The sequence below is a fragment of the Pseudorca crassidens genome, chromosome 15, assembly GCF_039906515.1.
Source record: "Pseudorca crassidens isolate mPseCra1 chromosome 15, mPseCra1.hap1, whole genome shotgun sequence".
Lineage (NCBI taxonomy): Eukaryota > Metazoa > Chordata > Mammalia > Artiodactyla > Delphinidae > Pseudorca > Pseudorca crassidens.
Window position 1 is genome coordinate 74,582,782 of NC_090310.1, and position 27,924 is coordinate 74,610,705.

The window sequence follows — 27,924 nt, forward strand, 5'->3', positions numbered from 1 at the left end:
GCCAGTGCTCCCCCGAGGCCGGGGAGGAGGCAGGGTCTGAAGGTGCTCAGTGGGGCTTTCACCAGCTTAGCCATCTCTCCCAGTATCGGGCCTTTGCCCCGAGGGTCTGCCCTGGTGGGCCACTGTACTTACAGAGGCAGGCCAAGATGATGCACTGCGGGGCTGGGCAGCTTCCACCTCGTTTCCACCCTTGCGGGCTGTGGTGGGCTCCTCCTCCTTCCTAAATCCTTGCCTCGTTCTGGCTGTAGCAGCACATGGACAAAGTGAGCTGGCCAAGGCTGGACTCTGGTCCCTTTATTGAGACTGAGGGGCCAGTGGGTCCATCCAAACAAAAATAAATCTCTCTCCCAAAGCCTGCCTGCAGGCTGGGGCCCGCAGCATTGTCCTGGCTGGGGCCCACGGCTGTCCCCTAACCCCAGCAGCACAGGTCTGGCTCCCCAGGAGTGATAGGATGCTGGCTGCTCAGTATCTGGAGATCCTAGGTGGAGCAGCGAGGGAGTCCCAGTGGGCCCCCCCACCCCAAGCAGGGCTGGCCCCAATATCCATGGTCTTTGTTGGGCCCCTGGGGCTCAGTCATCGGTCAGGGTGATGACGTCGTACTCGATGCCCTGATGTTGCAGCTGTTGGATGTGTTCAGGCACTGCCTCCTCCGTGCCAAATAGGCCTTGGGCTTGGGCCATGGCAGCATCGGCCACCGCTGCCAGGGGAGGGGAAAGGATGGTGAGCCTGAGGCCCAGGAACTAGGCCTGGGCCCCAGGCCCCCAAGACCCTCGGTCCAGCCCCATACCTGTGACAGCTGAGTGTGCTGCAGCCTCAAGCTGGGCCTGTGTGACAAGCTGCTGGCCTGGGGACACCGGCACATACTGGATCTGGAGGAGAGAGGCAATGAGATGTGGCCTTACCAGTACCCCTGCCTGTGGCCCTGGCTCCACCTGGTCCCCAAGGGCCCTACCTGGGACTCCTGAAGGAACGGCGCCCCTTGTTCATACTGGATGTGTGTGATCTGGCCCTCCTGTACCTGGAGAGAGAGAGCCAATCCAGTTACTCTCCAAGGAGGATGTACACCCCTCTTCTCACTCCTCACCTGCGTCCCAGGCCTGGCCTACCTGGATGTGATGGCCCTCCGGGACCACGACATATTCCTGGGGGAGCAGGTGCTGGACTCCGTCCTGGGAGATGATGTACTGTACCTGAGGAAGGGGGGAGAAGAGGCAGGTGCTGGGGCCCCCGCTCCTTGGGAGCTCAGCGAGGAAGGTAGAGCAGGGGGGTCAGGGACACCCTGTCAGCAATGGCAGCTGGAGGAGGAGTTTGGAAAGTACCGTTCCCCCAACCCCTTCCTGGGAATGGGGCCTGGAGGTTGGGGGGAGGAGGGCGGGCACTCAGGGCTGAGGTGGCGGCAGCAGCTCACCTGGTTATCAGATGTCACCAGGTGCTGGACCATCTGGCCATCTGCTGTAGTGATCTCTTGGATGTAGGTGGCTTCCTCCTGTCAGGGCCAGGTCAGCTCTAGCTTCAGATTTCTGTGTGCCCTCACCCCTGCCCATGACCTGCCAGCAGGGCCCCCAGCCCAGGCTCTCACCTGATCGGTCACTGTCTGTTCCTGGGCCACAATGATGTGTTCCTGGCCCAGTGCCTGCTGTAGCCGCTCTGGGCCCAGGACCCCGTGACTGGACTGGAGTGCAGCTGGGCAGAGAGGGGTGGACGCTCGTTCAGGGGCTCCAGGGGAACCTGAGACGCCCTGGCCCCGCCCTGGTCCAAGGGTGCCTTCTGGGGCAGTGGCTCAAGTCCTTTGTCCACCCCGGGGCCCCAGGCGCCACTCACTGTGCAGCGTGGCCAGCGTCTCGTCGTCACTGTTCAGGATGATGGTCTGGGTGGGGGTCTTGGTCTGGGCCGGGGCCCGCGTGGTCGGGGTTGCCGCCTTCCTCCCATCGGGACTGTGCAGCCGCTGGATGTGGAACTTGAGGTGCCCGTTCCGGTTGAAGCTGAGGGCGAAGGAAGGCGGCTCAGGGGCGGCCCCACGACGCGTGCCTGGCAGCCCCTGCCCGCCTGCGCCCGGCCTCACCGCTGCCCGCAGAGGTGGCACTCGAAGGGCTTCTCGTTGGTGTGGGTCAGCATGTGGCGCCGCAGATCCTTCTTGTTCTTGGAAGCGAAGCTGCACTGGTTGCACTGGTGGGGCCGCAGGCTTGAGTGCTGCGCCATGTGGGCCTGCAGATGGGGCAGTCGGGGCACCGGCTGGGTGAGGACAGATGGCTCCGCACGGACAGGGGAGCCAGGGACCCTGACCTCAGGCGCGGTGGATGTGGGAGGAGCTGGGTGAGAAGTACCAGCCAGGCCAAGGTCTGGCACTGCTGGGTGTTGGAGAGCCACGAGCTCGGTCGTGAGGCCGCTCGGAAAGCCCTGTGTCTGCTGACACTCAGCTCACCCCTGTGAGACGTACAGGCTCAAAGAGGGGCCTCTGAAGGTCGCCCCCAGCTCTGACACTCTGGGTTCTGGGCCCCGCTCCCCTCACTGAGCCACTGTGAGGATTCAGCACGCGCTCGGATCTGAGAACCGATGATTTTCGGGTGAACAGACGGAGTCCCCGGAACCGACCCCCGCACCTCCCTGGGACACTGTGCCCTCAGTGTTCTGGACGACTCGACTCTCCCCAGCTGCCTCACGCCACCGCTCCTCTGCTCCTGCAGGCCCAGCTCAGCCATCACCTCTGGGACATCCCCCCAGCACCCCAAGTCCACGTGACTCGTTCCCCATCTGTGCTCTGCTGTGCGCACTTAGTTCACACTGGGGACGCTGTCGGGTGTTAGTCACCACCTGGCGTGCCTCCCCGCCAGACTGAGCCCCCTGAGAGCTGGGGCCTTGCTGAGTCATCTCTGACCCCAGCAGGGAGCGGAGGACCTGGCCTGGGGGGGTACTCAGTCCAGGCTTGTTACACAGACGGATGCCAGCAGGGGGACGGGGCCACCTACCCGGACCTCGGGCCACTGGCGAGCGCTGAAGGGGCAGTCGGGGCACTTGAAGGCACTAGGCCCAGCGTGGGCCCGTTTGTGACTTTCCATCTCAGCTCGGCCGGGGAAGGCCTCAGCGCAGATCTTGCAGGAAAACTTCTTTGACGACGCAGTGGCTGCAGATGGTGGCGAGGGGGGCACTACCAGGCCCAGGGCTTTGCTGGCAGCAGGAGGTGGGGAGGCAGAGCCCTGGGGGTCCCCCACTCGGCGGGTCCTGGCTGGAGACGGGGGCTCAGGGCCGTCTCTGGGCAGCCCCCCACACTGCAGCAAGGGCCACTTGGCTCCAGAGGCCAGGGCGTCTGGACTTGGGAAGGAGATGGGGCCATGTGCAGTCAGCTGTGGACAGGCAGGGGAGCGTGAGGCTTGGAGGGACGGAGGGAGGCAGGAAGAAATGGGAAGAGTAGAGGTGGCTACCCCCAGCCTCACCTCGATGTGGTGCAGCTGGGTCCCGTCGGCGGCCATGATGAAGTGGGTACCAGCTTCTTTCAAGGTGTCACTCACAACCGCGGCCTGGGCTGCCTCCCCGGGGGGCTCCTCGCTGTGGGCAGAGGAGGGGGGGTAAGGCAGCGTTCCAGGAGAGGATGGAGGGCCACAGGAGTCCCCTTCCCCAAGAAAGGCATCAACTGAGGAGTGACTGCCACCGCAGGTTGACCCCTGGCTCCTCCCTTTACCAGCCGAACCTCCGCTGCCTCTGCGTAAATGGCGACCAAGTGTCCAGAGATCGTCCTTCTCAGAAGCGGTCATCCCTGCCCCCTCGATGGGCATGCTGGGGGGTGGCGAGGTGAAGGGCTCCAGGGGTCAAGCCCAAGTCTGACCAGGTGGGGCAGGAGGAGAGGGCGAGTGGGGAGGCAGGGCTGCAAGGACCCACGGGCCAAGGGTAAAGGGCAGATGCTGAGAGACTGGGCTGCCCAGGTGCCGGCCCAGGGATTCTGACTCCCATCCCAGCTGAACAATCTGGTACTTGAATTCAGGGCTTCCTCAGACTGCCCAGGGGTTCAGCGAACATGCGAAACATAAACGTTTCTGCCCCAAACGTGCTCAGTGTAGAGAAAGCCAAGTGCAGCTGCAGGGCCTCCAATGTCGCTAAGGAGCCTGAGCTCGTTCCTAAAACGACCTCAGGGACCGTCCCATACAAGGAGGACGTGGGCTTTGGAACCACAGAGACCAGGGTCAGATCTACAGCCTGTCTGCCCTTAGGTGGGTTACTTCGCCTCCCTCCTCATTTGTAAAGAGAGGGAAACATGCATCTCGTGGGAATGCTTTAGGGAGGTCACGAATGTCACGTGCCCGGCACATCTTCAGTGGCTCTTGACCTCCTGAAGGGACACGACACCCCTACAGCCCAATTGTTTTACGTGTATTAGGAGTTTTACCTCCTGCCAACTAGGCTTGGGTGGGCGGGGTCCTCATCTGACTCCCCCCAGCACACCTATAAACGGCTGGAGGGGGGGGTCTCGCAGGCAGCAGATCTCACCTGTAAGGTGTGCCAGGAGCCGATGTGCCCTCCTCCATGGTGGGTGCCGTGATGACGCTGTAGCCAGCCCCGCCAAATGGCCCAGGCGCCAGGGTGATCTGCTGTAGGTCCGGGGTGCCTAGCTGGCTCTCGGCGGCCACGCTGCCCCCTGGCTCTGCCATGTGGAGGGCTACCACTTGGGGAGTGGCACCTGCTGGGGAGGGCTGCCCACCAGAGGATGCGAACCCTGCTTCCACGTCCTCTGACTTCACCACAGCCACCTGCAACGGCACAAGTGGCAAAGGAGCTGGCGTTCAAGGCCCTTTTCTATCTCAGGGCCTCAAAGCTCACCCACGGTCTGGCGGGACCCAGTGCCACCACCACGTATTCACACGAGCCCAACTGTGTGTTCCTGGCAACTGGAAAGAGACTTAACGAGAACAGGCTAGAGCGTTACCACCCCCCAAGGGCACTGGGCAACGTCTGGAGACATTTTTGGTTGCCACAATTGGTTGGCACCTAGGGGGCAGAAGCCAGAGATGCTGCCAAACATGCCAGACGAGCAGGACAGCCCCCTCAGCAAGGAGTTATCTGGCCCAAAGCGCCAAGGATAAGAAATCCTGAAGTAGAGGAACAAGTGGCAGACCGTTTAAGAAAAAAATGCAATCGTCAGAGTCTACCTCACATTCTACTCCAAAGCCTGCTTCAAATGTTTTCAAGATTGAAATGTAACAAATAAAACTTGAGACATATTAAAAGAAAATATGGATATTCCTATAATCCTTGGGGTGGGAAGTTTCCTAATCATGACAGAATATGTTAAAACCTACAGAAAAACAAACCATAAAATGAGATCAGAAAACAAAGAAGCTGGGGGCGTGGGGGGAGATGGTATTTAATAATTCACATAAGAGATAAAAAGTGGAGTTCCCACACATACAAAGAGCCCTTGCAAAGTTACACAAAAGAGATTAATAATTTAATGGAAAAATAGATACAGGGCACAAACATACATCAGAGAAGAAATAAAATGGTCTATGAACATAAAGAAAGAAACTCGATCCCTTTTGTGATCACAAAATTATAAACTAAGACCCTGACATATACTTCCATCACATGGAAGAGATTTATAAAAACTGATGCCCAGCGCTGGCGAGGCTGTGAGGAAGCACACGCTAGTGGTGGTCATGTAACTGACATAGCTTTTATGAGGTGTCACGCCTTGGGACCCACTGATTCTATTTACTTCTAGGAGGCTTTTTTTTCCCCCAACTAAAAAACATGTTTATGAGCACCCGAAAATGTATGTGCACTGAAGCACTGCCTTGAGTTAATGACAAGGAAGCCACCCACGCGTAAAGGCCTGACGAAATAAGCTTCAGAACATCCCTAGGACGGAATGACGTGGAGGCGTCAGGAAGGACTGGACGTGTGTGTGTGGCCAGGCTGTGCCTCACACACTGCAGAGGGAAGAAAAGCTAGGCTGCCTGTGAGCGCGGATGGCGTGATCTCATTTTTTAAGGATCAGGAGGTCTCTGTGTTAGTGAGCACGTGGACAAAACTGCAGAAACGCTTATTAACCTGTTAACAGTGGAATCGGAGGGGAGGGGAGGAACCTTAAGGACTTTCACCTTCTGAAGAGAACAATTCTTAACGCTCATTTTGGGTTTCACAAGCGTATGTTTTTGTAATCAGAAAAACAAACCAACCGAAATGGATGATACTGGCATGAGAACGGCAAACAGAGCAATAGAACAGAACTTGTCTAGAAACAGACTCCTGTACCTGGGGGAATCCAGTGCACGATAAAGGGGATGCTTTGAACCACTGGGGAAAATGGGAGGATTCGATTTATTGCACTGGACAACTTCTGGGAAAAAAGTAAACTTAGTCCCCTACCTTTCTGCACACACCAAAAGTGAATTCCAGGTGGAGTAAAAATTTAAGTGTAAAAAATGAAACCCTAAGAAGAAAATACAAACGAATGTTTATATAATCTTGAGGTGAAGAGGCCTAAGGATGATACCACAGGCAAAAACTATAAAAGCCTGATACGTTGAACTATCTAAAAATGTAGAATTTCTACACACCCCCAGATGCCACAAACTAAACCCTCTGAAGATTCCAGGTCCAAGAGCAGGCTCCCCTCCACAGAGCGCTGTCCCCCAGCAGCACGTCACTGTTCCAAGCTGCTGGAATTCATCATCTCAAACACAGTCTCCATCTTTTCAAGAGGCTGAGAGATGGGAGGTGCTAACAAACCTCTCTCCGCCTTAGAGAATCTGGAGAGGCACGGGGGGAGGGGAGGGAGAAGTAAAGATGATGAACCTGGGCGAAGATGTGCTAGGCTTAAGGTGCACGGAGCATGTGAGAGGTCGGAGCTCAGGAAAGCCTTGGGAGCCTCTGGGCTGTGGGAGGTGGCGTGGAATGAGGGTGCTAGGCTAGATGGGAAGCTAGTTCAGCCTCATGGGCACGGGCAGTGCTTACTGCTCAGCATGGCGGAGACCGCTGGTGACTCCGGACAGCGGAGTGGGAGAGCCTCTGCCCTCCCGGGGCCTCCCTGGCACAGCGGTCCCCCTCCTCTGCGTCTGCCCACTGGGTTTCAGTGGATCTGTCTCCCACTGACTGGGAGCTCCCTGAGGGCAGGGCACGTCTACTCCATCACTAGCCTCCGCTCCCAGCGTCCAGCGCAGACCTGGCACCACGGGTAAAGCCGGGCCGGGGAGGAGCTCACCTGCAGGGCCGCGCTGCCCAGCTCCCGCCGAGCACTCATGTTCAGCAACAGGTCCAAGGCTGTCTGTGTGGCCATGGCCGTCGACTCCTCAGCTCCTGGGTGGGTGGGACCTGAGCCTTAGAAATGGCTGGAAAACTGGCACCCAACGCCCTCTTCCCCAGCTTCCGGCCCCCACCGGCACGAGCCCTGCCCCTGCTCCCACCAGAACTCACCTTGCTGGTAGATGATGGTAGCACCACCCAGGGTGTCAGAACACAGCAGCGGGGGTGTCTCGGGTGACTGGAGAGGTGCTGCCTCTGGGGGGATCTGCGGGGTGGGAATATGGCCAAGTGTGACAGGGGGCAGGCTCAGATTCAAGTGCATTCACCAAGCACCTCCTATGTGCCAGACACTTTACAGCTATTGGCTTGTTTCATCTTCACCCTCTTCAAGATATTTTCAAGATATTTACCAGCTCTACGCAACAGATGAACTGACTAAGGTTAAGGATCCCACAGCCAGTAAGTAGCAGAACTGGGACTTGAACACATGACTATCTGACTCCAGAGCCTCTGTGTTCTACCAGCACATCGTGGTGGTCCATCTTTTGGGGAGGGGAGGGGAGGGGGCAGGCAACATACTCAGCTACAAGACTATATTTCTCAGCCTCCCTTGCGGCTGGGTGAAGTGTGGCCCTGTAGTTAAGCAGGAGCTTCTGGTAAAAGTTCACGAGGAAGGTAAGACGGATAGATGGCGGGCATCATTTTTGCTCTTCCCCTATCCCTTCCTCCTGATTCTTGCCTGGGATGTGGCTAGGAAGGCTGGAGCTCCTGCAGCTATATGGGACCATAAGTCAATCACAAAAACGAGAGTCACATGCCTAGGATGGCTGGGAAAAAGTATCGAGAAAGCTTGGTTCCTGATGACTGATCAAGGAGCTGCCACATCAGCCCTGGGTTGCTGACCTCTGGACTTCTTTTACATGAAGACAATAATAAACTATCACCATAGTCAAGATACTGATATTTCCACGCTCTATTACTAGCACTGGAAAGCCACCCCTACTCTGAGATTAGGGTGACATATCTGTGACCTCAGCTGCTCTTCACCACAATCCAGAGAGGCAGGGGTCATTTCGCTGTACTCAGTGTGCCAGTGAGGATGCTAGGGCTGGGAGAGGCAGCATCACAGCAGCATTGCAGCCAACGCTCCTAACCCCCTTGTCTGCTGTTTGAGCTCATTACCTCAGGAGGTCCTGGGGAGCTGGGCGGAGGTCCAGGGGCTGCGCTATGCTGCTGCTTCAGCTCCTCAATCTGTTGCAGAGAGAAGAAGGGGCGACGGCGGGAAGGGGGCTCCTCGGGGTGGCGCCGCCCCCACTCCTCAAAGCTGCTTGCATGTCGGCACCGTACGTGCAAGCGGAGGTTCTTCTTGTGTCGCGTGCTGAAGTGGCAGTACTCACAGGCAAAGGGCTTGGCCCCTGCAGGCACATGTGTAGGGATGCTTGGGCTTGCCCACCCCCTCTAGGAAGCCTTCTGTGACCCCAAGAACGTCTCCAACTGATTCACTCCCTGCGATGTGTTCCCAAGCTCAGGGAAACCCATGCTCTGTGCAATTTGGTGTGCCAGGACAGAAACGAGCCAGGTCTCCCTCTGCGCTCACAGCCTTCCTCCGAGTGCCTATTTTCAAGGTCAGGTGACCACATACTTCTCTTATGACTCATCTCCCGAAGTGTCCCCCCAGCTCTCTTTCTCTCTTCTTCCCTAGTGTGTCTGCCAGAGGGCTAGGCACCGAGGAGGAGAAAGAACTAAGTTTTGCTGTCCATCTTCTGTGGGCCAAGATGTGATGCTGCTTTAGTGGTTTCCTCTGTCGAGGGCAGGGCCTATGTAAGACCTCTCAAGCCCCAGTGCCCAGAACAGACAGGGCTCAGGGAACAAATGGAACTCACGTTTATAACAACCCCATGGTTGGTACTTCTGATTCTCTCCTTTCACAATTAAGAAAGGTTCAGAGAGCGCCAGCAACTGGCCCTGGGCCACACAGAGAAGAGCTGGCTGCGTTGGAAACTCAGCTGAGGTTAGAGTGATAGTCCCAGGGGGGATTCCCTGCAGTAGAAGGGCTGGGGCTGCCGAGGGGGATGAAGAGGACAGAGCTGAGCCTCCGACAGGGGGCTACGGTGTTTTGGGGGGTGGCTGGCCTGACCTGTGTGCTTGACGGCCACGTGGGACAGCAGGAAGTCCTCTCGGAAGGTGCGGTAGGGGCAAAAGCTGCACTTGAAGGGCTTGTCGCTGACATGGGAAAGCTGGTGGTTCAGCAGCGCCTTCTTGTCCTCACAAACGAACTCGCAGAACTCGCACTTGAACCTGGAGGTGGTGGGAGAGGGGAGAGCTCAGCGACAGGGCGCGGTGGGGAACCGCAGCCCCAGGGGCCTCCTCGGGGATGTACCTGCGGTTGGCGACGGCCTGGATATGCGTGAGCAGGTGCATCTTGAAGGTGTAGCGCTTCTTAAAGGACTTTCCACACTGCGGGGGGTGGCGAGACGGGTCAGACCAGGGAGCCCCCAGGCGGGCCCCCTGCCCCCAGCCCCACCCACCTTGTCACACATGTGGGGCTTCTCGGTGCTGTGAGTCTTCATGTGCTGCGTGAGTCTCTTCTGCATGGGGTAGACACGGCCACACACAGGGCAGGGGAAGGAGCTCAGCTTCGGGGTCTGGGAAGGGACAGAAGGGGCCGGGTGGAGAGAAAAGGGGAGGAGAGAGGGTGAGACCATGCCTCCTCCCCCACCAACCCCCCAGCCGCCCTCAAGCAGGCTCCCTTCCCGGCCTGGGGCCCCAGACTCACCGGGTCTGGCCTCTTCTTCCTGGGGGAGAAAGGCACAGCAGTCAGACCATCTTGTCCCCAAGCCCACCCCAGACCCTCCCCCGCTGACCAGACCCATCCTCGGCCCTGTCCTCAGCCCTAACCCAAGCCCCTTTCTCTTAGAACAGTATTCCCCCAATGGGAGTTTGCTGGGGAAAATGCCAAGAGGTGTGCTGTAAATAAAGTTTTGCAGTCAACTAACTTTAGGCACAGTGCATTCTCCCCCTCTCCCCCTCTCCCCCTCTCCCCCTCTCCCCCTCTCCCTCCCTCCCTCCCTCCCTCCCTCTCTCCCTCTCTCCCTCTCTCCCTCTCTCCCTCTCCCTCTCTCTCTCTCTCTCTCTCTCTCTCTGTCACAAAATGCATTTGCATTTTAAAGGCTCTGAGAAGCTCTGCAGGGAAAAGAGCTGTTGAACCAGGTTTTCAACCTGGTGTCCCTAATCTTATGTGGACATAGAACTCCCCCTCCCTTTTTATTTTTTTTAAAGAAACACCTAAAAGCGGGAATTCCCTGGCTGTCCAGTGGTTAGCACTCAGCGCTTCCACTGCCGGGGCCCGGGGCTCAACTTCTGGTCGGGGAACTAAGAGCCTGCAAGCCGCACTGTGATACTTCAGTGAACAGTCACTAGGCCCTTGAGGATCTTTGTTTTTCCACCCACTTGTCCTACGTCTGCCCTATCAGTGCCGTGAGAGATGGAGTATGGACGTGGAGCCTGGAAGACCTTCAGATCATTTTCTGAGACCCTTTAGGTACACGATTTCCTTTAATCACCTCAATAGTGACTGTCCCCAATTTACAAAGCTCGAAGCAGGAAAGAGACCAAATAAGGGACCTCTAGACCCTGACACTGCCCTGTTCTGAGCCAAGTGATCTGGGATGAATCGCCCTGCCTTTCCCCCATCTGTACTGTGCTGCAAAGGGGGCTGGCCCTGAGCAGGGGCTCAGTAAGGGGGAATCCATGGTTACCCTGGGCCTCCACTTCCCCACCCCCACTGACCGGTCCCGGCTATGCACGGCCGCGTGCCGGATGACGTCCTTCCGGTAGACACTGGTGTAGCTGCATTCGTCACACTTGTAGGGCTTACTGCCCACGTGGTTGAACATGTGCTCCTGGGAGAGAGGCAGAAGGACAGGGGGCTGGGGTGTAGCCTCCCTTCCTGCCCACCCGCCCTGTGCCTACAGCCGTAGAGGCGCCCCCTCCCCACTGCACCCTGGAACAACCCCCGCTCCCCACCCCTACCGCAGGGGTCCAGAGAACAACTTCTAGGTCCGGGTCTGAGGGAGGAAGCACTGTGCGCACAAAGCACAGGGGCTCCGGCCATCTGTGCTCAAGCTACCCCCGACCTCCACCCGTGGGCAGCTCTGCCTCACTTTGGCCAAGCCAAGCTGCAGTTTCCTGCGTCAGTAAAATGGGGCTCTCAACACCTATGACCTTGTTGGGCTACGTGAGATGATAAAAAGGAACCCCTTTCTTGAGACACGTTCCCGCCACCAGCTGGGAGACTTTCTAACACACTGAATTCGATTAAAGCAGTGGCACTGCCATCTGCCCGCTGTGGTGGTTGTGAGGCAAGTCTAAGACGATGTGACGCCACCATGCAGTGTGAGGCCTACCACAGTGTGCCCTCGGCCCAGACGCGCAACGACACGGGGCAGGAGGGTGACCGCGGGTGCGGTGATCTCCACTCCCCCTGGGGCCTTCTCCCATCCAGCGTCCCTTCTCCCCCTGCCCTCCCACGCCTCCGCTTCCGCTTCCCTCGGCCACACCTTGAGCGAGGACCAGCGGCGGGAGCGGTAGCTGCACTGCAGGCACTTGAAGAGCTGGGGGTTGCCAGCCTCGTGGGAGTTGACGTGGAAGCGCAGGTCCTCGTGGGACAGGAAGCGGGAACCGCAGATGCGGCACAAGAAGGGCCGCAGGAGGGGTTTGGGCGACTTGTAATAGTACCTGCCAGGAGGGTGTTGGGGAGAGGTCTGGCTGGGCCAGGGGCCTGGCCACTTCCCCCTGCCCCCAGCCCTCATCTCCGCTTGCCGCCGTACTTGCGGTATTTCTTGCCGAGGAAGCGCCTGGAGGGTCGCCCACGGCGGCGGGGCGGGGCGTCGGGCTCGTCCTGGCAGGACGGTGCTGCGTTCTCCACATCTGACTGGCTCATGCCGGGTTCCACAGGGGGCCGGTTGGCCTTGCCCAGGGCCACCAGGCGTCCCGGGCCTGAGGAGCTGGGTGCCTCGGGGTCTTGTGGCTCCAGAGGGCTCTGTCCAGTCTGGGAGCTGACCAGAGGCTCTCCTTCCACACCTGCCATGGACACACCAGGACAGATGTGGACAGCTGTGCCAGAGGCCAGCCAAAATATCCTCCCCCACACACACCGTCACGGACCACTGATAGGCCCGTCAGGTCACGGGACAGACGCAGGCAGCCCGTGGTTAGAGGGCAGCGTGGACATATGGTTCCTCCTGCAGCTGACGGGCTGTTAGCACAGCACGACTTAAATGGGACAGTCTGGAGCAGCACTGGGAGAGCTGGGACCTTGCGGCCAGGAGACCTGCGGGTAGGCTAAGCTGTCATCGACTTGCTGTGTGTTCTCAGGCAAAGCCACTCCCCTCTCTGAGTCTCATTTTCCCCGTCTATCAAATGGATATAATTGTTGCTCTAGTGACCTCATGGGAACGTTCTAAAGTCTGGGGAGCAACAGCAACACTTAAACACTGGTTTTCCCAACGGAGGCTGTGTAGTTGGAGGGCAGACGGGAGGAAGGGAAGAGACATCACCGCACACACTCGCAAAGCCTCTGACGTCTGAACATCTGAATGCGTTACCTATTCAAAAACACTAACAGCATTTCAATGTAATGTTTTAAAAATTCAAAATTATATGCCATTTTGTTTCTTAATGGGGTGCCAGGTTATTCAGGTGTGTTCACCTTGTGAAAATTCACTGAGCTGTGAATTCACTAAGCTGATTCACTTAGCATACATGTGCTTTTCAACACATATACCTCAGTAAAAAGTTATTTGAAAAATAAGACTAAAAAAATACAACACACACAACTGCATGTACAAAAACAGCTACCATGTATTTTTTCCCTGTCTATTTAAGCCTCAAAAAACAATCCTAAGAGGCGGGTGCTATCACCTCCATTCCTAATAAGGGAATGGGAGATTCAAGAGGCAAAGTAACATGCTCCAGGTCACAGCTGGTAGGTGGCAGAGCCGGCATTCATGCCCACGGCGGGTCTTTCCTGTCCCCGGCTTGTAATGCTCCAAGTCCGTGCTCCTCCAACATAGTCTCAGACCTCAGACTTATTCTCATTTTAGTAATAATTCTTAAAACTTATTAGTTCAGTTACAAATACTCAAACTTCTGTGCTGCGACAGCTTACCACGGAAAAGCCGTTTCAGAAAGCTAACTCTCAAGCTTGGTATGGGAGAGCTTTCCCCTTTACGAGGAGGCCTGCAGGTCACCCCGGTGGGATTGAGACATGCTACTCTGCAAGCATGTCTGCAAGGGCTCCATGGAAGCAAGCGGGGAACGAGGCCACCCCTGGGCCCCACCGCACAGCCCCACCCACAAGTAAGTCTCACCATCCAGGAGATCCAAGGTCTCCAGGCGAGGCAGCTTCCGGGGCCGGCCAGGTCTCCTGCGGGGTCTCGGTGTACTGGGAGTGGGGCGCTGGGGCCGTAGCTGCCGGCCCCGGGGCTCATCCTCAGCAGGGTTATAGTCGCTGTCCTCTGTGGGGACAGCAAAAGAAGGGGGGCATCAGCCTTGACCTTTCAGTCCTGACCCCTTGCCAGCTTCCCTGGAAAGAGGCCCACTTCCCTATCCCTCCCTGCCTGTTCCTCCCTTCAAACCCACCAGTAGTGCCTCCTCCGGGAAGCCCTCCTGATGTCCCCCTGGCTAACTGTGAGCGCCACTCTCTGGCCCCTGCAGTCCTTTCTCTGTACCTTTCCTAACACCTACCACTAGCTCAGATGGCACCTTTATGTGAATCAGAAAAAAGCACTCCTTCCTCAATACGCTTTACGGCCATTGTTAGAAAACAGCTGTCTAGTCACTCCAGTCTACAAAGCAGGACTATGCTATCCATTGAGGGAGCCAGTAGCTCCCTCACTAGCCATATGTGGCTACTGAGCACTTGAAATATGCCTCGACTAACTGGAGACATAAGTATAAAACACAACAGATTTCTGAAAATTAGTATGAGAAAAAGAACGTAAAGCTTACTAATAACTTTTTATAATCATTGCATATTGAAATAATACTTTAGACGTAATGGGTCAATAAAATATATGACTGAACTTAACTTCATCTTTTTCATTTTACTTTTAATATGACAACAAAAAACACACGTGGCTTCCATTCTGTTTCTGCTAGACAAATGTGAACGTGACCCTCTTGGACACAGTACTATTTTTCAGCACGTGGCCCGTACAGCTGCACATAGAGCTCCTGGTCCCAGAGCTCCAACTCCTCTATCTTATGCTGGAGGCACTCGTGGCTGCGTGTGCGCCAGTTCCTCGTCCCTGGCCCTCCCTACAGGCCAGGGGGAGCTCCGTATTTGCAGATGTGGGTGTGGGTGACAGGACCGAAAGCCACGGTAGCCTACCTTCCAGGTCATCGATGGCGCCGGCATCTATGATGTCATCATCGTCCTCCTCCTCTGGGCCCTCTTCCTCCTGGGTCCTGGCAGAGGCACCCCACTTCCGCAGACGTCCCTTTTTTCCGGTGGCGGCGGCTGCTAGCGGTACAACAAGCTTGCTGCATCTGACTCTTGGCACCCCAGCCCCACCTGTGGAGGCGGCCAGGCAGGCCACCGTCAACGCACCTGGGCAGAAGTGCCGCTCCCGCATGTGGCGCAACAGTGTGGCCTTGGCGCTGCTCCGGTACTGGCACATCTTGCACTTGAACTGCTGCACCACCACCACCTCCATCATGGCCTCCAGGCTCTGCAGGTCTGGCTCCTCGGCGCCAGAACCCAGGCATGGCTGTGCTGGGGAGCTGGGTCCACCCTGTACCTCCTCAGGGGGCTCCAGGCACGTGGATGTGGACGTGGGGCCATCGGCTAGAGCTTCGATGGCTGCCAGGCTGTGGGCCAGGGTGGAACTGGACATCGGTGATGCCATGGGGGCCCCTGGGAAGGTGAGGGAATCAGAGGGGAGGAAGTGGAGGGGGAGGCTGGCCACGAGCTACAGCTGCCCCTCCCAGGCAGGCCCAGGGATCCAAGAACCCCACTCCTAAGCAGAGTAACAGTGGAGGAACTGAGAGGCCCAAGGCAGTGGAGAAGCTGCCAAGATCACGCAGTGAGTGTACGGCAGAGCCTCCCTGTCCCACTCCCCCGCCCACAGCAGGGTTCCCTGGGTCTGGCGCCTGGAGTCTTACCATCATCTGGTCCCTGCAGGATCAGGTACCGTGTGGTCTCGGACCCACCGCCCTCAGCACTGGTCACGGTGATGCAGCCTGGGCAGAGGTGTGAGGAGGGGATGCACAGATGATAATGACAACTGTCACTGCCCACACTCATTCTGACTCACCCGTGAGACTGTGAGTCCGCTGCCCCATTGCCCACTTCCCGTCCAGGGCAGGGCTGTTGAGAGGTCTGCTGTGTGTGACACGCTGGCCCAGCAGCCAGTCCACAGCTGCCCACCTTTAACCATTAAAGGAGGACTGGCTTTTCAGGCCATCCCAGGGCTTTTCCAGGTGCTACAACCCTTACACGGATCATTATTAATAGAAAGTAGTTTGGTAAATCACGAGCACCCGCTCTGGAGTCACTGTCTGAGCTCACGCCCCAACACTTGCTGATGACAGCGGGTACATTAGTTTACGTCCTCTGTGCCTTGGCTTTCTCATCCAGACTGTGAGAATAACAGCATCTACCTTTTGGGGTTACCAAGAGGATTGATGAACTACTGCAGGTAAAGTATTTAGAAGAGACTCCAGTACAAAGTTAGGTGTCACTGTTTCTATATTTATTGAGTGCTTATCATATGCCAGGAACTATACTGTACTATCTCATTAAATCCCCACATTGGGGCTTCCCTGGTGGTGCAGTGGTTGGGAGTCCGCCTGCCGATGCAGGGGACACGGGTTTGTGCCCCGGTCTGGGAGGATCCCACATGCCGCGGAGCGGCTGGGCCCGTGAGCCATGGCCGCCGAGCCTGCACGTCCGGAGCCTGTGCTCCACAACGGGAGAGGCCACAGCAGTGAGAGGCCTGCGTACCGAAAAAAAAAAAAAAAAAAAAAATCCCCACATCGTTTACCACTGTGAGACGGGGTTACTGTTTCCCTGTTACAAACTCAGAGTGGTAAGGTTATCTGCCTGAGTCTGCACAGCTGCTTCTGCAGGGAAACCCTTATGGGGCAACTCTTGCCCCCTGTGGCCTGACTCACTCTGGATGAGGTCGGGCCCGATGGTGGACTCGATGATCTTGTCAATGGCTGAGCCGAGGTCTGAGGAAGAAGCCGTGCAGTCGGACACCAGCATGTTGGGGTCTGGGAGTGCGCTGGAGTGCACCAGGGCTGGGGGGCCGCCTGTCACCCCTGCCACTGGCCCGTGGGAAACAGAAGATGAATCAGGGAGGTAGCCATGGGGCAGGGGTTCTGTGCTGGAGCTGCTCTCGGATACCTCCTCCTGGGGGACGGGAAACAGGGGAGTTTAGGAGCCAGGGATGGGGCAGGGCAGGCTGCCCCCACCCTGGCCCAAGGACGTGGTAGGTGGAGCCACCCACAACCTCACCCCCATTGAGGACCAGTGAGAGAAACCCTCTAGTCACAGAGCTCCCCCAAGAACAAGCGCCAGGGTCCCTGGCTCTGGGCAGGTACAAGGCCCCATGTTTCCCACACCTCACACAACAGCCAGGTGAGGCTATTCTCGTCAGGCTTTCAAATAAGCTGCTCCCTCTGCCTGAAATGCTTCCTAGCATCACACTGTGGCTAACTCCTACTCAGCCTTCTTACTGCCATTCACCTGGTACCTTTCCTGGGAAGATGACCCTGACCCACAAAGCCAAATTAGGACCTCTCCATCCTCAGTGCTATGGTCGCCTGTGTCCCGCCATCACATTATGGTTCACTCTGCAATGTTAGGTCTCCCAGGTCAGACTCCATAAGGGCCAGGACCGCATCTCTCGTCTCCTGCTGTATCCCCTGGGTCCAGCACAAGCTGGGCACATGCTAAGCCCACCTCTGCTGAATTAATAAAACCCCTGGACCCCAAAGTGGGGGCTACTGTTGTGCACCTCTATAATGTGATGTCCTGAAAATGATCACTATCTTGCAGACAATGACAACGGTATGGCTGATACTTATTGGCTGCTTACCATGTGCTGAGCCCTGTGTTAATTGCTTTGCATATATTAATTCATTTAGTTCTCAAAAAAAAAAAGAGAAAAACCTATTGAGGCAAGTATATTTATTATTCCCATTCTATAGATGAGAAAACTGACAGCTAAAAGTTTGGGTGGCTTATCTAAGATCACAGAGCCAGGAGGCGGCAGAGCCAGGAGACTATTTTACAAAGCGTTTCCAAGAAAATGTCTGGTGGTTGCTCACAACAGAGCACCCTCAGGAGTAGGTATTTCTGCTCCGTTTTAAAGATTGACGACCGAGGTTCAAAGAGGTGTCCCAGTGAATCAGTGGTACAGCCAAGACTTGAACCAGGTCACCTGCATCCCAAAGAGTGAGGACAGTGGGTAGTGCAGTGGGTCAGCCCACAGCCTAGATTTGAATGCTGGCGCTGTGTCTCAGTTTGCTCCTCTGTGAGATTTGGAAAACAGTGGTATGTGCTTTACAAGGTATGAGACTTAAATGAGAAAATCCACGCAAAGGGCCTGGCATGGTGCCCGGCTCACAGTAAACCATAATCAAATATTAGCTATAAGCAAGCCTTGCTGGCTTCTTCCCCTTGGCCGCCAGGCACTGCTGCCTGCGGTCCCTGCCACCACCCACGCCGGCAAGCAATGTCCATACCAGAGAGCTGGTGCCGCGGTCCGAACTCTGCCCCACGCCAGAGTCGTCGGCCTCGGCTGGCCCCGAAGCGGCCGCGGCGTCGCTGCTGTCGGCCGACACGGCTTCCGAGGTGCCCACACCCAAGCCGCTCTCAGAGGGCTCCTCGGGCCGGCCAGGACCAGGGGCCGTGTCGCTACTGCTCTCCACCTCGTTCTCCTCCATCGGCTCGGGGGGCGGCCTGATAGGGGGGCCCAGGGTCCGGGGCCTTTACTCTGCGAGAAGAGGTGACGGGGGCTGGAACAGGTGGGCTTCATCTCGGGGCCCCGCGGCGCACGCAGCTGCGCCCATATGCCCATTTCGCAGATGCAAACACTGAGTAGCCGACGGGGCGGGGCTTTCTAGTGTATTGCGAGGGGAGCTTCGAGAAAACAGGACCAGGAAGCCTTGCCTCCCAGTCTCGGGTCCTTCCCCCATCCCCGGAGGGTGGTCAGTGGCGGGTAATCTTGACCCTTTGCTCCTCCCCTCCATGATTCCCGCAGAGTGGTTCACTCTACGGGCCGCGGCCGGGCTCAGTGGCTCAGCCCTTCGGTCCCCCGAGTCCCCCCGGGTGCAGAGTCGGTGGTACAGCCCGCAAGCCCCCTGGGTCAGCGGCTCGCTCCCCCCTCCCCTGGTTCCCGTGCGGAGGGGGCTGACAGCGACGGTCCCGGGGCCTGGAGACTCGGGGCTGTCCCCGGCGCTGCCTGCGCTCCAGGCCCGACGCCATCTTGTGGCGGCTCCGGGTTTCCGCTCAGGCAAGTGCGAGAGCGACTAAAGGGCCTGGGACCCCGGGGCCCTGTTCGGACAGCCCCGCCGGCCCGGGACCTCTCCACCGGGTATCCCCGCAGTGTGGCCCCACTTCACGGCAGGGTGCAGTGGGGCGACCTGACTCCACCCGACGCTCACCTGACGCTTTCTTAGCCGCGTTTCTCTCCGACTCCGGCATCGACGAAGTCGCCATCCTCTTTCCCCCGCTGCGGAGGGACCCATCGGCCTTCCGTAGGCCGGGACTACTTCCTACGCCGGCCCGGAGAAAGACAGGCTTCCAGTGTTGCCGGAAGGTGGCCCCGAGGTCTCAAAACCATAATAGAGTTCTCAGAAAATATAGGATTTTACATGTCTCCTAGTATGGGTGACGGAGTCCTCTATGGGTTGAGAGCTACTTTCTCTCCGGCGGAGGAATACATAGGAGTGGCTACGTGACGTCACTGCTGGGTCCCTTCCCTGGGCCGCAGGGCTGGGCGCGGCTAAGGCTGGCCCCACGTCCGGGGGCGTGGCTCCCAGTGGCCTGACCACGCCCTTCCCGGAACAGCTCAGAAAAGCGTGAAACTGGGATGTTTTGGCTTGGTGGGAGAGGAGTAAACGTTATCGGTCTTTTCGCCTGGCTTTCAACCGATTATTTTACGCTCTCATCGAACCCAATCAAATCCTTCCCGATTAGGTTTGACGTGTCCTGGGAAGAGGGGAGCATATAGTCCTTGTTTTACCGATGGGGAAACTGAGCCCCCGAGATGGGAAGTGGCTGGTCCAACGTCACATCAAGTAAAAGGACTTGGAATGCAAGCCCCGATGGCTGGAGTTGGGGAAATGGAGAAGCGTCAGTACAGGGCCCTTACTGAGCTCTGTACACGTATTTGTTACATAATAGAGCTGGGAAGTCAAGGCATTCTCCATAGACTTCCTCTGCTCAGTGTAGATGTATTAAAGGCCTGCAGTCTTTCAGAAAGGTATGACCGTCCTTCTGATGCCCGAAATGCCACTTTTGGCAACACCCTCTGCTTAAGCCTTTTTAGCATTTTGCGCAGGAACCTGGCGCCCCGGTTTGTCCTGAAGTCTCTTTGTTGCATAAGTTGTTTTCGTCGATTGAAAAATACAAATTTGGCGGGGGGCGGGGTGGGGTGGGGAGGGCGGGGAGAATCTAAAAAAAATCCTGCAAAGAAAACCTATTTTAAAAGATAGGGTGCTTTGAGCTGTTATGATTTGTTGTACCTGAGTATGAGGGGGTTTCCCTGCTCCTTTCCTAGGAGCAGGTTTTTAGGGGGAATAGAGCATGAGGTCTCTGGATTGGCTATGCCTCTTCGTTCCCCCTCACCCCCATTCAGCAGGACCAGGCCGCCGAGCAGCCCTGGAAAGCTGGGTAAACAAGGGCATGACAGCAGGTTGGTTTTGTACCCACCAGGCAGTTTTCCAGCGTAAACTTGATTCCTCAGCCCTACAGAGCCACCTCCAACCCCCATTCCATGGGAGTAGGATGTAGCCTGCCTCCAAACAAGTCACCTCCCTCAAGGATGTCAGGGTACTCAGGAGTAGCTGCACACCACCCAATCCCATCCCCAGCCCAACTAAGGCTTAATCTGAACCTTGGCCTTTGCCACCAAATCACAAGATTGCAAAATATCGTGATACAGAAGGTAATAGCCTCGTCATGGAGCTCAAGACCAGAGAGGGAAAGCTCATGGCCTGAGGTCATGACTCCTTGAAACAATATATCAGAATTCTTCCATTACAAAGAGAAGGAAGCCAACCTGGTTTTCTGACTGCCAATCAAGGGTTCTTCCCACCAGAGCATGCCGTGTGTAGTTCTGGCCTCAGCTTTGATGGGGAGATTTCTAGAAGCAGTGAAGGGGCTCTGGGTCAGAAGGACATTCAAGTAGAGCATTGAGAAAAATGCTGAGGAGAGGAGCCAGGAGGAAAAGAAGAGGGAAGGCATTTTCCATGAGCACCTACCACATGTACCACATGCCAGGCACTGCACATGTGCTTTGCTGCATCAGGGAAAGCAAAGGGGTTCCTTAAGGAATCAGGGGTTGTTATAGTATCAGGGATTCCAATGTAGAGAGGAGGAAGCTGAAACTCAGAGAGGGGAAGTGACTTGTCCAAGGTCACAAAGCCTAAAGAATAGAGCTGGCATATGGAGGCAGGTCTCTCTGATTCTAAAGCCTCAAGCAATTTAGGTACCATGTGAAGTATGCCTAGGAATCATAATACTTAAGGTATTCTGTGCCAGAAATAGAGACACAGATGTAGAGAACAAACCTATGGACACCAAGGGGGGAAAGTGGCGGGGAGGGTGGTGGTGGGATGAATTGGGAGATTGGGATTGACATGTATACACTAATATGTATAAAATGGATAACTAATAAGAACCTGCTGTATAAAAAATAAGTAAAATTCAAAAATTCAAAAAAAAGATATTCTGTGCCTGTGACTGTACTAAGCACTTTACCTACATTATTTTATCCTCACAACTACTCTATGAGGTAGTCGCCATCATTATTTCCATTTTAAATATGAGAAAACAGGCATAGGATAGTAAACGAATCTAAGTAAGGGTGGAGCTGGGATTGAAAATCAGGCAATCTGGCTCTAACCTCTGCACTTTTTTTTTTTTTTTTTTTTGCAGCACCGAGCAGGTTTTGGGATCTCACTTCCCCAGTCAGGGGATCCAACCTGGGGCCCAGGAGTGAAAGTGCTGAGTCCTATCTACTGGACCACCAGGGAACTCCCATAACCTCCGCACTTTTTTTTTTTTTTTTTTGTGGTACGTGGGCCTCTCGCTGTTGTGGCCTCTCCCGTTGCAGAGCACAGGCTCCGGATGCGCAGGCTCAGCAGCCATGGCTCACAGGCCCAGCTGCTCCGCAGCATGTGGGATCTTCCCAGACCAGGGCACGAACCCGTGTCCCCTGCATCGGCAGGTGGACTCTCAACCACTGTGCCACCAGGGAAGGCCCCTCCGCACTTTTTGATTGCTGTACTATTTCTGTACTGTTTCTCGTGTAGTTATAATAATAGTACTACCTGGTTTATATATATATATAAAAATATGTATTTATATATATATAAATATATATATATACATATATTTGGGGTTTTTTGTGGTTTTTTTTTTTTGTTTGTTTTTTTGGGTTTTTTTGGCCTCACCACATAGCTTGCAAAATCTTAGATTCCCGACCAGGGATTGAACCCATGCCCTCTGCAGTGGAAGCATGGAGTCCTAACCACTGGACCACCAGGGAATTCCCTACCTGGTTCTTAGTTTATCCTTTAACTCTCTTTTCCTGAGCCAGGCAGTTTGGTTACTATTTTTTCCCGTTTTACAGATGAAGAAACTGAAGCCCAGAGAGAGAAAATTACTTGCTCAAAAGCACACAGCAAGTTTTCTGGTTCTAATGGAAAGGGCTGGGAGTCTAGGCCAGATCTCCTGCAGCAAATAATAATCATACTAGCAAATGTTTACTGAGCACTTACCAAGTACCAGGTGCTTCATATGCATTTTTAAACTGTATTCATCACAACAACCAGAGATCCTAGGTACTCTCAATAGTCCCAGGTTACAGATGAGGAAACGGAGGCTCAGGAGCAGTGAAATGACTAGTCCAAGGTCATGTGCTTGATGGTCGGTAGAGCTGGGATTGAAACCCTCGTTTCCTGACTCCCGGCCCAGTCCAGTGCTCCCTCCACTGTGCTAGGTGCCCCAGGAGGGTAGCAGAGCTCGGAGCAGGCAGTCAGCAGGTGGGTGCTCTGGGGCGCGTCTCTACCTTCTCTTTCCGTGTCACTGCCATCTATGGGTTTAGCTAAACCTGATCTTAAAAGACCTATTTATAGCTTAACACTGTACCACCACACGGGATAATGAGTGCCTTAAGTTGACTCCCCATGGTGTAAATTAAGTCTTTGTTTTATTCGTCCTAAATCTTTCTCTGTCAGGATTGGAGGGAGAAAGGGGAAGTGGGTAAAGGCCCTAGGACCAGAATACTTAGATTCAGAAAACAGGCTCTAGTCCAAATAGCGTTTGCCTAATGCTGGCAATTCCTGAGACCCAGGCAGCAGGTGACATTTATGCAAACATCTCGTCTGATCATTACAGAGACGTGAGGGGTAGGCAACGCCTGGATTTTCATGTCTTTTAATCTGTTTTCTTTCCTGTGATATTCCCAACACTTAGCACAGTTTTGCAGTCACAAGGAACCTACTAGATACCTATTTGTTGAATGACTGGATGAATCTCCTTCTTTTAAAAAAATATTTATTTATTTAGTTTTTTGGCTGTGCCAGGTCTTAGTTGCAGCATGTGGGCTCTTAGTTGTGGCGTGTGGGATCTAGTTCCCAGACCAGGGATCAAACCCAGGCCCCCTGCATGGGGAGCACGGAATCTTAGCCCCTGGACCACCAGGGAAGTTCTGAACCTCCATTTTATAGACAAGGAAACAGAGACAATATCAGCGGTCTGGCCAGGAAAACAAGAGGAAGGCCAGATGATTCTAAAGAGGAAATCTAATTTAGAGAATTAGAAACAAAGTTGTTGGAAGAGCTGAAAGAGTGACTAAGGGGAATTGAGGCAAGCAAACCTGAGATTAGCAACTCAGGAAAGGCATGTCCTCCCGGAGGGCTAGCACTATAAAGAGGGGAGATGGTACTACCTAGACCAGGAACTGGGGCCACCCAAAGGAGACACTGTAGCTACTGAAACCACAGCTCCCTCACCCTGCCCTCCCCAAGACTGAGAGAGGTGGGGAGAAATACCTCAGCTTTTCCCTTCTTCTTACTCTGATCTCTCACCAAAGCTTCCCACTGGCTGGACGGAGCCAGAAGTTAGTTGGCCAGGGAGCCCAGGAAACATGGTTTGCCATAGGAAGTGGAGGAGAAGGGCAGAGAATGGATTTGGGATTAAACAGAAAAATTGGCCTCAATAGTCCCATACCTAGGAAGAGGCCATGTCATGTATGTGTTGTCAGGCAACCCCCCTCTCCACAACTCCATATGATTCTTCTAGGCTCTTCACCTTTTCACGTCTACCTTAAGCATCACCTCCTCCAGGAAGCCTTCCAGGACTCCTTCCCAGTAGTTACTATCTCCCTAGTGTGAGTTCCCCTAGTATACTATATGTGTCACTGTCATAACATATACCACAGTGCGAGGCTGCCAGTTACCCACTGGCTTCCTCAATAGATTGAGCCTCTCAAGGCCAGACCTGAGTCTGATTTGTTTCTCTGCTGGGAAGAAAATGGTTGTAGAATGAGTCAGCTCTTGGTAGGGGTGACGTGGGGTCTGGAGTCAGGCCAAACCTTGGCTCCAAATATCCCAGCACCTACATTTATATGTTGTGTGGCCTTGGACAGCCTTCATTCCCTCTGAGTCTCAGTTCCCTCATCTGTAAAATGGGAACAATAGAAACTTTGAGGGTAAGAGGGAGACTCTATGGCAGTGCAGTGAAGCTCAGGCTCTGGGATCAGACTGTCTGCAGTCAGCCCCCAGCCCCTCTTTGTGTTACTTAACTCTCCACGTCTGTTTCCTCACCTATAAATTAGAGATGATATTAATACTGCAGATGGAATCTGTGAGGAATAAATGAAACCATGAATGGGAAACAGTGTGAGTACTCAGGAAGTGGGCCTAGTAGCATCACGGATGGTGCTGAGCCCCAGGGCTGAACACTGAATAGGTAAGTTCTCAATGATATACATCGAACAGGGATCTTGTTTTGTTTACCACTGTTGCCCCATTACCAAGAACAGTTCCTGGCACATAGTAGGTGCTCAGTCTCTGATGGGCCACTGAACAATGGCTGAGTTACATATGGTAATGTTATTCTGCCTGTGAGCCAGTGCCTGTATGCCGGTCCCCTCTGCCCCAGGAAACACAAAGGATGTGGCTTCTACACCAGCCCAAGCCTGGCTCGGAGACATCTTATACAGGTTGAGGGACCATCTTGGAAGGGAAGGTTGGGATTTCTGGGCCTGTGAGGAAGGGACATAAATAGCAGGGGACATAGGTCTGGAGCAAAGGAATCTAACATTTATTGAGCACCTACTGTGTACCAGATGCTGTACACACTTTATTGCATTTCATCCTCACAGGAGCCTGCAAAGCACTGATCATTACCCCCATCTCAGAGGTGATGAAATAGGAGTGCAGGGAGGTGATGAAACTCACCCAAGGTCATGCAGAAATGAAGGGGCACAGCTGGATTAGAACCCTGGACTACCTGGCACCAAACTCCTGTTCCTTCCATGGTACCAGCTGCCTCCCAGAGGGCAGAGGGATGGAATCTGGGCCTGCAGCCCTACAGGAAGCCCCAGGAGCCAATGCTGAGGCCAGGCTCAGGCTGACAGCTTAAGAGCACAACTTTGACAGCTGTGCTGAGGCTGGCCTGGAAGCAAGTAGTGCTAAACTTGGGTGCCTGGGAAGAGGAGCTGTGATTATAAAGACAAGAGATGCCCAGGGACTGCAGCAGGGCGCCGCAGAGGTGCTGGGCCCCTGAATAGAATGTCCTTGGTCCCACCCCCAACAGAAAAAGCTCCCTACTAACTGACTCTGTGACCTTGAGCAAGTCACTCAGCCATCTTCGTTCAGCATCCTCGTTTGTCACACAGGGCCACCATGCCTGCTGGGTTGTCACGGAGCTACACAAGACAATGCAGAGAGACAGAACTGGGGCAAGTCCAGGCCAGGGCTCCAGTACTAATTAGTTATGTGATCTGAGGCAAGTCGCTTCACCCCTCTGAGCCTCAGTGTCCCCAGCTGTATAATGGGCATAGTACATGCCTCCCCAGATTGCCATGAGGATGTAGCAATAAGATATGGGCTCTGGAGTACAACTGCCTGGGTTCAAATAATACTCCACCACCGACAAGCTGTGAGCCTTTGGGTAAGTTGCTTGATCTCTCTGTGCCTCAGTTTCCTCCTCTGTAAGGTGGGGGTGAATATAAGTGCACTCACCGCATGAAGCTGTGATGGTTAAATGATATAATCAACAGAAAGAACAGAGCAGCAGCTGGCACAAGTGATCTCTCTGTCTCGGTGAGAAATCATTAGCCCTGGGTCTGGCATCTAATAGTAACGAGTCCTTGCTGCATGCCGGGCACCACTTGAATCCTCAAAGCAGTCCTGTGAGGCAGGTGACATTACTTTCCTGGTTTATTCTTGAGGAACCTCAGAGTTGTTCAGAGGTCCAATGACTTGCCAGAGGTCACACAGCGATCAGAAGATTGATCAGGACTTGAGCCCCATAGATTCTCAAAGGCACTCCTTTATCCCTAATAAAGGCTCCATGAAAGGGAGCTATTAGAATGTCTATTTTATGTGTGAACGTTTTTGAAAGCAGAAGACATGGCAGTCATTTGCATCCCAGCGGAGTTGGCCTTAAATGAGCGCTAGAGGTTGGAGGGAAAGGTAGGTGATGGGGGCGCGGCCGGGGGTGGGGTGGGGCGTAGTGGGGTGGAGGGATGGGGGAACCCATCCGTTCAGCTTGCGTTTATCTCCAGCAGGGGGCGCCCGCTGCCTCCATCACGTCTCCCGGGCCGGAACCAGGCAGCTGGGCTGGTGGCCTGTGCAGCGGCCAGTCCAGGCTGACCTTGGGGACCGCAAGGAGGGGCAGCAGCAAGTGACAGTGTTAGCCTGTGCAAAGCCATGGACATAACAGGAGGGGCTTACCTCCCCGTGGTTCCCAAACCGGGCCGCCTAGCTGCAACACGCAGAGCTTCCAGAAGGGGCAGATGCTTTAGCCCATGGAGCCCCTCCTCTCCATCAGAATCTTCTGCGTCAGGGGCCAGGGATCCGAAACTTTTAAAACTTTAAAGAAATATTGTGTGGGAGTGAAAATCAATAAAGGAGCTATAGCTATTAATATAGATAATGCTCAAAAAATGTAATATTTCTGTGCATCCAAAGGCACAGAATTTAATGTGGGGAGGGTCCAAGGCAAGAATACCAACCAAGGCCAAGCCCCCATCCGCATCCCACCCCCACTTTCGTGTGACGGAACACTAGCCCAGGTTCAGCCCCATTTACTCCCCCGCTCCACCCCTTCCCAGCAGTCAGTTCTTGGCCAGCCCTCTGGCCTAGGGGTGCACACTTAGGTTGATGGCCCACCTCAGGAGGCTGGACCCTGGAAAGAGTCCTGCACAGAAGCTGGAAGCAGGCTTGGTGCCATTTGGGCCTGAAGTCCTGGGGTCCTGGGTACCCTGAGTGTGGTCTCGAAGAGGCTCACAGGCCCCAGGTGTGCACATTCCCTTGAACGCCTTGCCCCATGGAGTGGGGCACAGACAGAGAAGGGCCAGAAGGAAACCCCTCTAAAACTTGAGGACCAAGGCCAGATTTGCCTGGGTCTAAGAGCCATACTACATAAATTAACACTATTTGTATAAAGGAAAAACATGCAAAACAATATATTGTTTATTGATAAATATGGAAGTTATAAAAGATTTTTTATATATATGGGAATAAAAACATGTATGTCTGATATCACCAAATTTAGAATGATGTTACCTCTAGGGAAGAGGGGAGTGGGATCATAGAAAAGTGCACAGGAGTCTTCAAATTGTATCTGTCATGTTAAATTACTTAATCTGGGTGCTGGGAACCTGAGTTTGTTTCATTATTATCTATACTTTGCCTATGCCTCAACTATTTCATAATTTTAAAATTAACCTTAAAAAGTAATATATCCAGGGACTTCCCTGGTGATGCAGTGGTTAGGAATCCGCCTGCCAGTGCAGGGGACACAGGTTTGATCCCTGGTCTGGGAAGATCCCACATGCCGCGGAGCAACTAAGCCCATGTGCCACAACTACTGAGCCTGTGTGCCTAGAGCCCGCAAGCCACAACTACTGACCCCTTGAGCCACAACTACTGAGCCCGCAAGCCACAACTACTGAACCCGTGTGCCACAACTACTGAGCCCGCGTGCCACAAATACTGAAGCCCGCGTGCCACAACTACTGAAGCCTGCGCGCCTAGAGCCCGTGTTCCACAACAAGAGAAGCCACCGCAATGAGAAGCCCGCACACCACAACGAAGAGTAGCCCCCGCTTGCTGTAACTAGAGAAAGCCTGCACGCAGCAGCGAAGACCCAATGCAACCAAAAATAAATAAAATTAATTAAAAAAAACCTGCTTGAAAAAAAGTAATATATCCAAAAAC

At 54.6% G+C, this 27,924-nt stretch overlaps 1 protein-coding gene across 4 annotated transcripts; it reads right to left on the reverse strand.

The window, feature by feature from the left end:
- Positions 1–274: 274 nt before the first annotated feature.
- ZNF335 (zinc finger protein 335) lies at positions 275–19,207 on the reverse strand. 4 transcript variants are annotated; one of them, XM_067708267.1, is made up of 28 exons: positions 18,910–19,207; positions 17,989–18,239; positions 16,411–16,651; positions 15,400–15,477; positions 14,846–15,151; positions 14,627–14,755; positions 13,605–13,751; positions 12,063–12,315; positions 11,793–11,970; positions 11,023–11,135; positions 10,010–10,028; positions 9,762–9,878; positions 9,614–9,690; positions 9,371–9,531; positions 8,416–8,648; positions 7,405–7,498; positions 7,193–7,287; positions 4,480–4,739; positions 3,432–3,543; positions 2,967–3,341; positions 2,063–2,205; positions 1,822–1,982; positions 1,580–1,683; positions 1,409–1,486; positions 1,107–1,190; positions 953–1,018; positions 788–869; positions 275–697 (listed from the first exon to the last, which is right to left on the reverse strand). In XM_067708267.1, the coding sequence occupies exons 2-28, from the start codon at positions 18,187–18,189 to the stop codon at positions 570–572; spliced, it is 4,035 nt and encodes a 1,344-aa protein (XP_067564368.1). In that variant the 5' UTR covers positions 18,190–18,239; positions 18,910–19,207; the 3' UTR covers positions 275–569. The 4 variants fall into 4 exon arrangements, with proteins under 4 accessions (XP_067564368.1, XP_067564367.1, XP_067564365.1 ...); XM_067708266.1 differs by having other exon boundaries at positions 14,627–14,758; XM_067708264.1 differs by having other exon boundaries at positions 2,967–3,543; positions 14,627–14,758.
- Positions 19,208–27,924: the final 8,717 nt, after the last annotated feature.

Coding starts and splice junctions, on each gene's coding strand:
- ZNF335 (XM_067708264.1), bottom strand. CDS start 18,189: ATGGAGGAGAACGAGGTGGAGAGCAGTAGCGACACGGCCCCTGGTCCT. Junction 11,971..12,062: donor CTCGGCAAGAAATACCGCAA/GTACGGCGGCAA, acceptor CCCTCCTGGCAG/GTACTATTACAAGTCGCCCA. Junction 3,544..4,479: donor GCTCCTGGCACACCTTACAG/GTGAGATCTGCT, acceptor CTCTGCCCACAG/CGAGGAGCCCCCCGGGGAGG.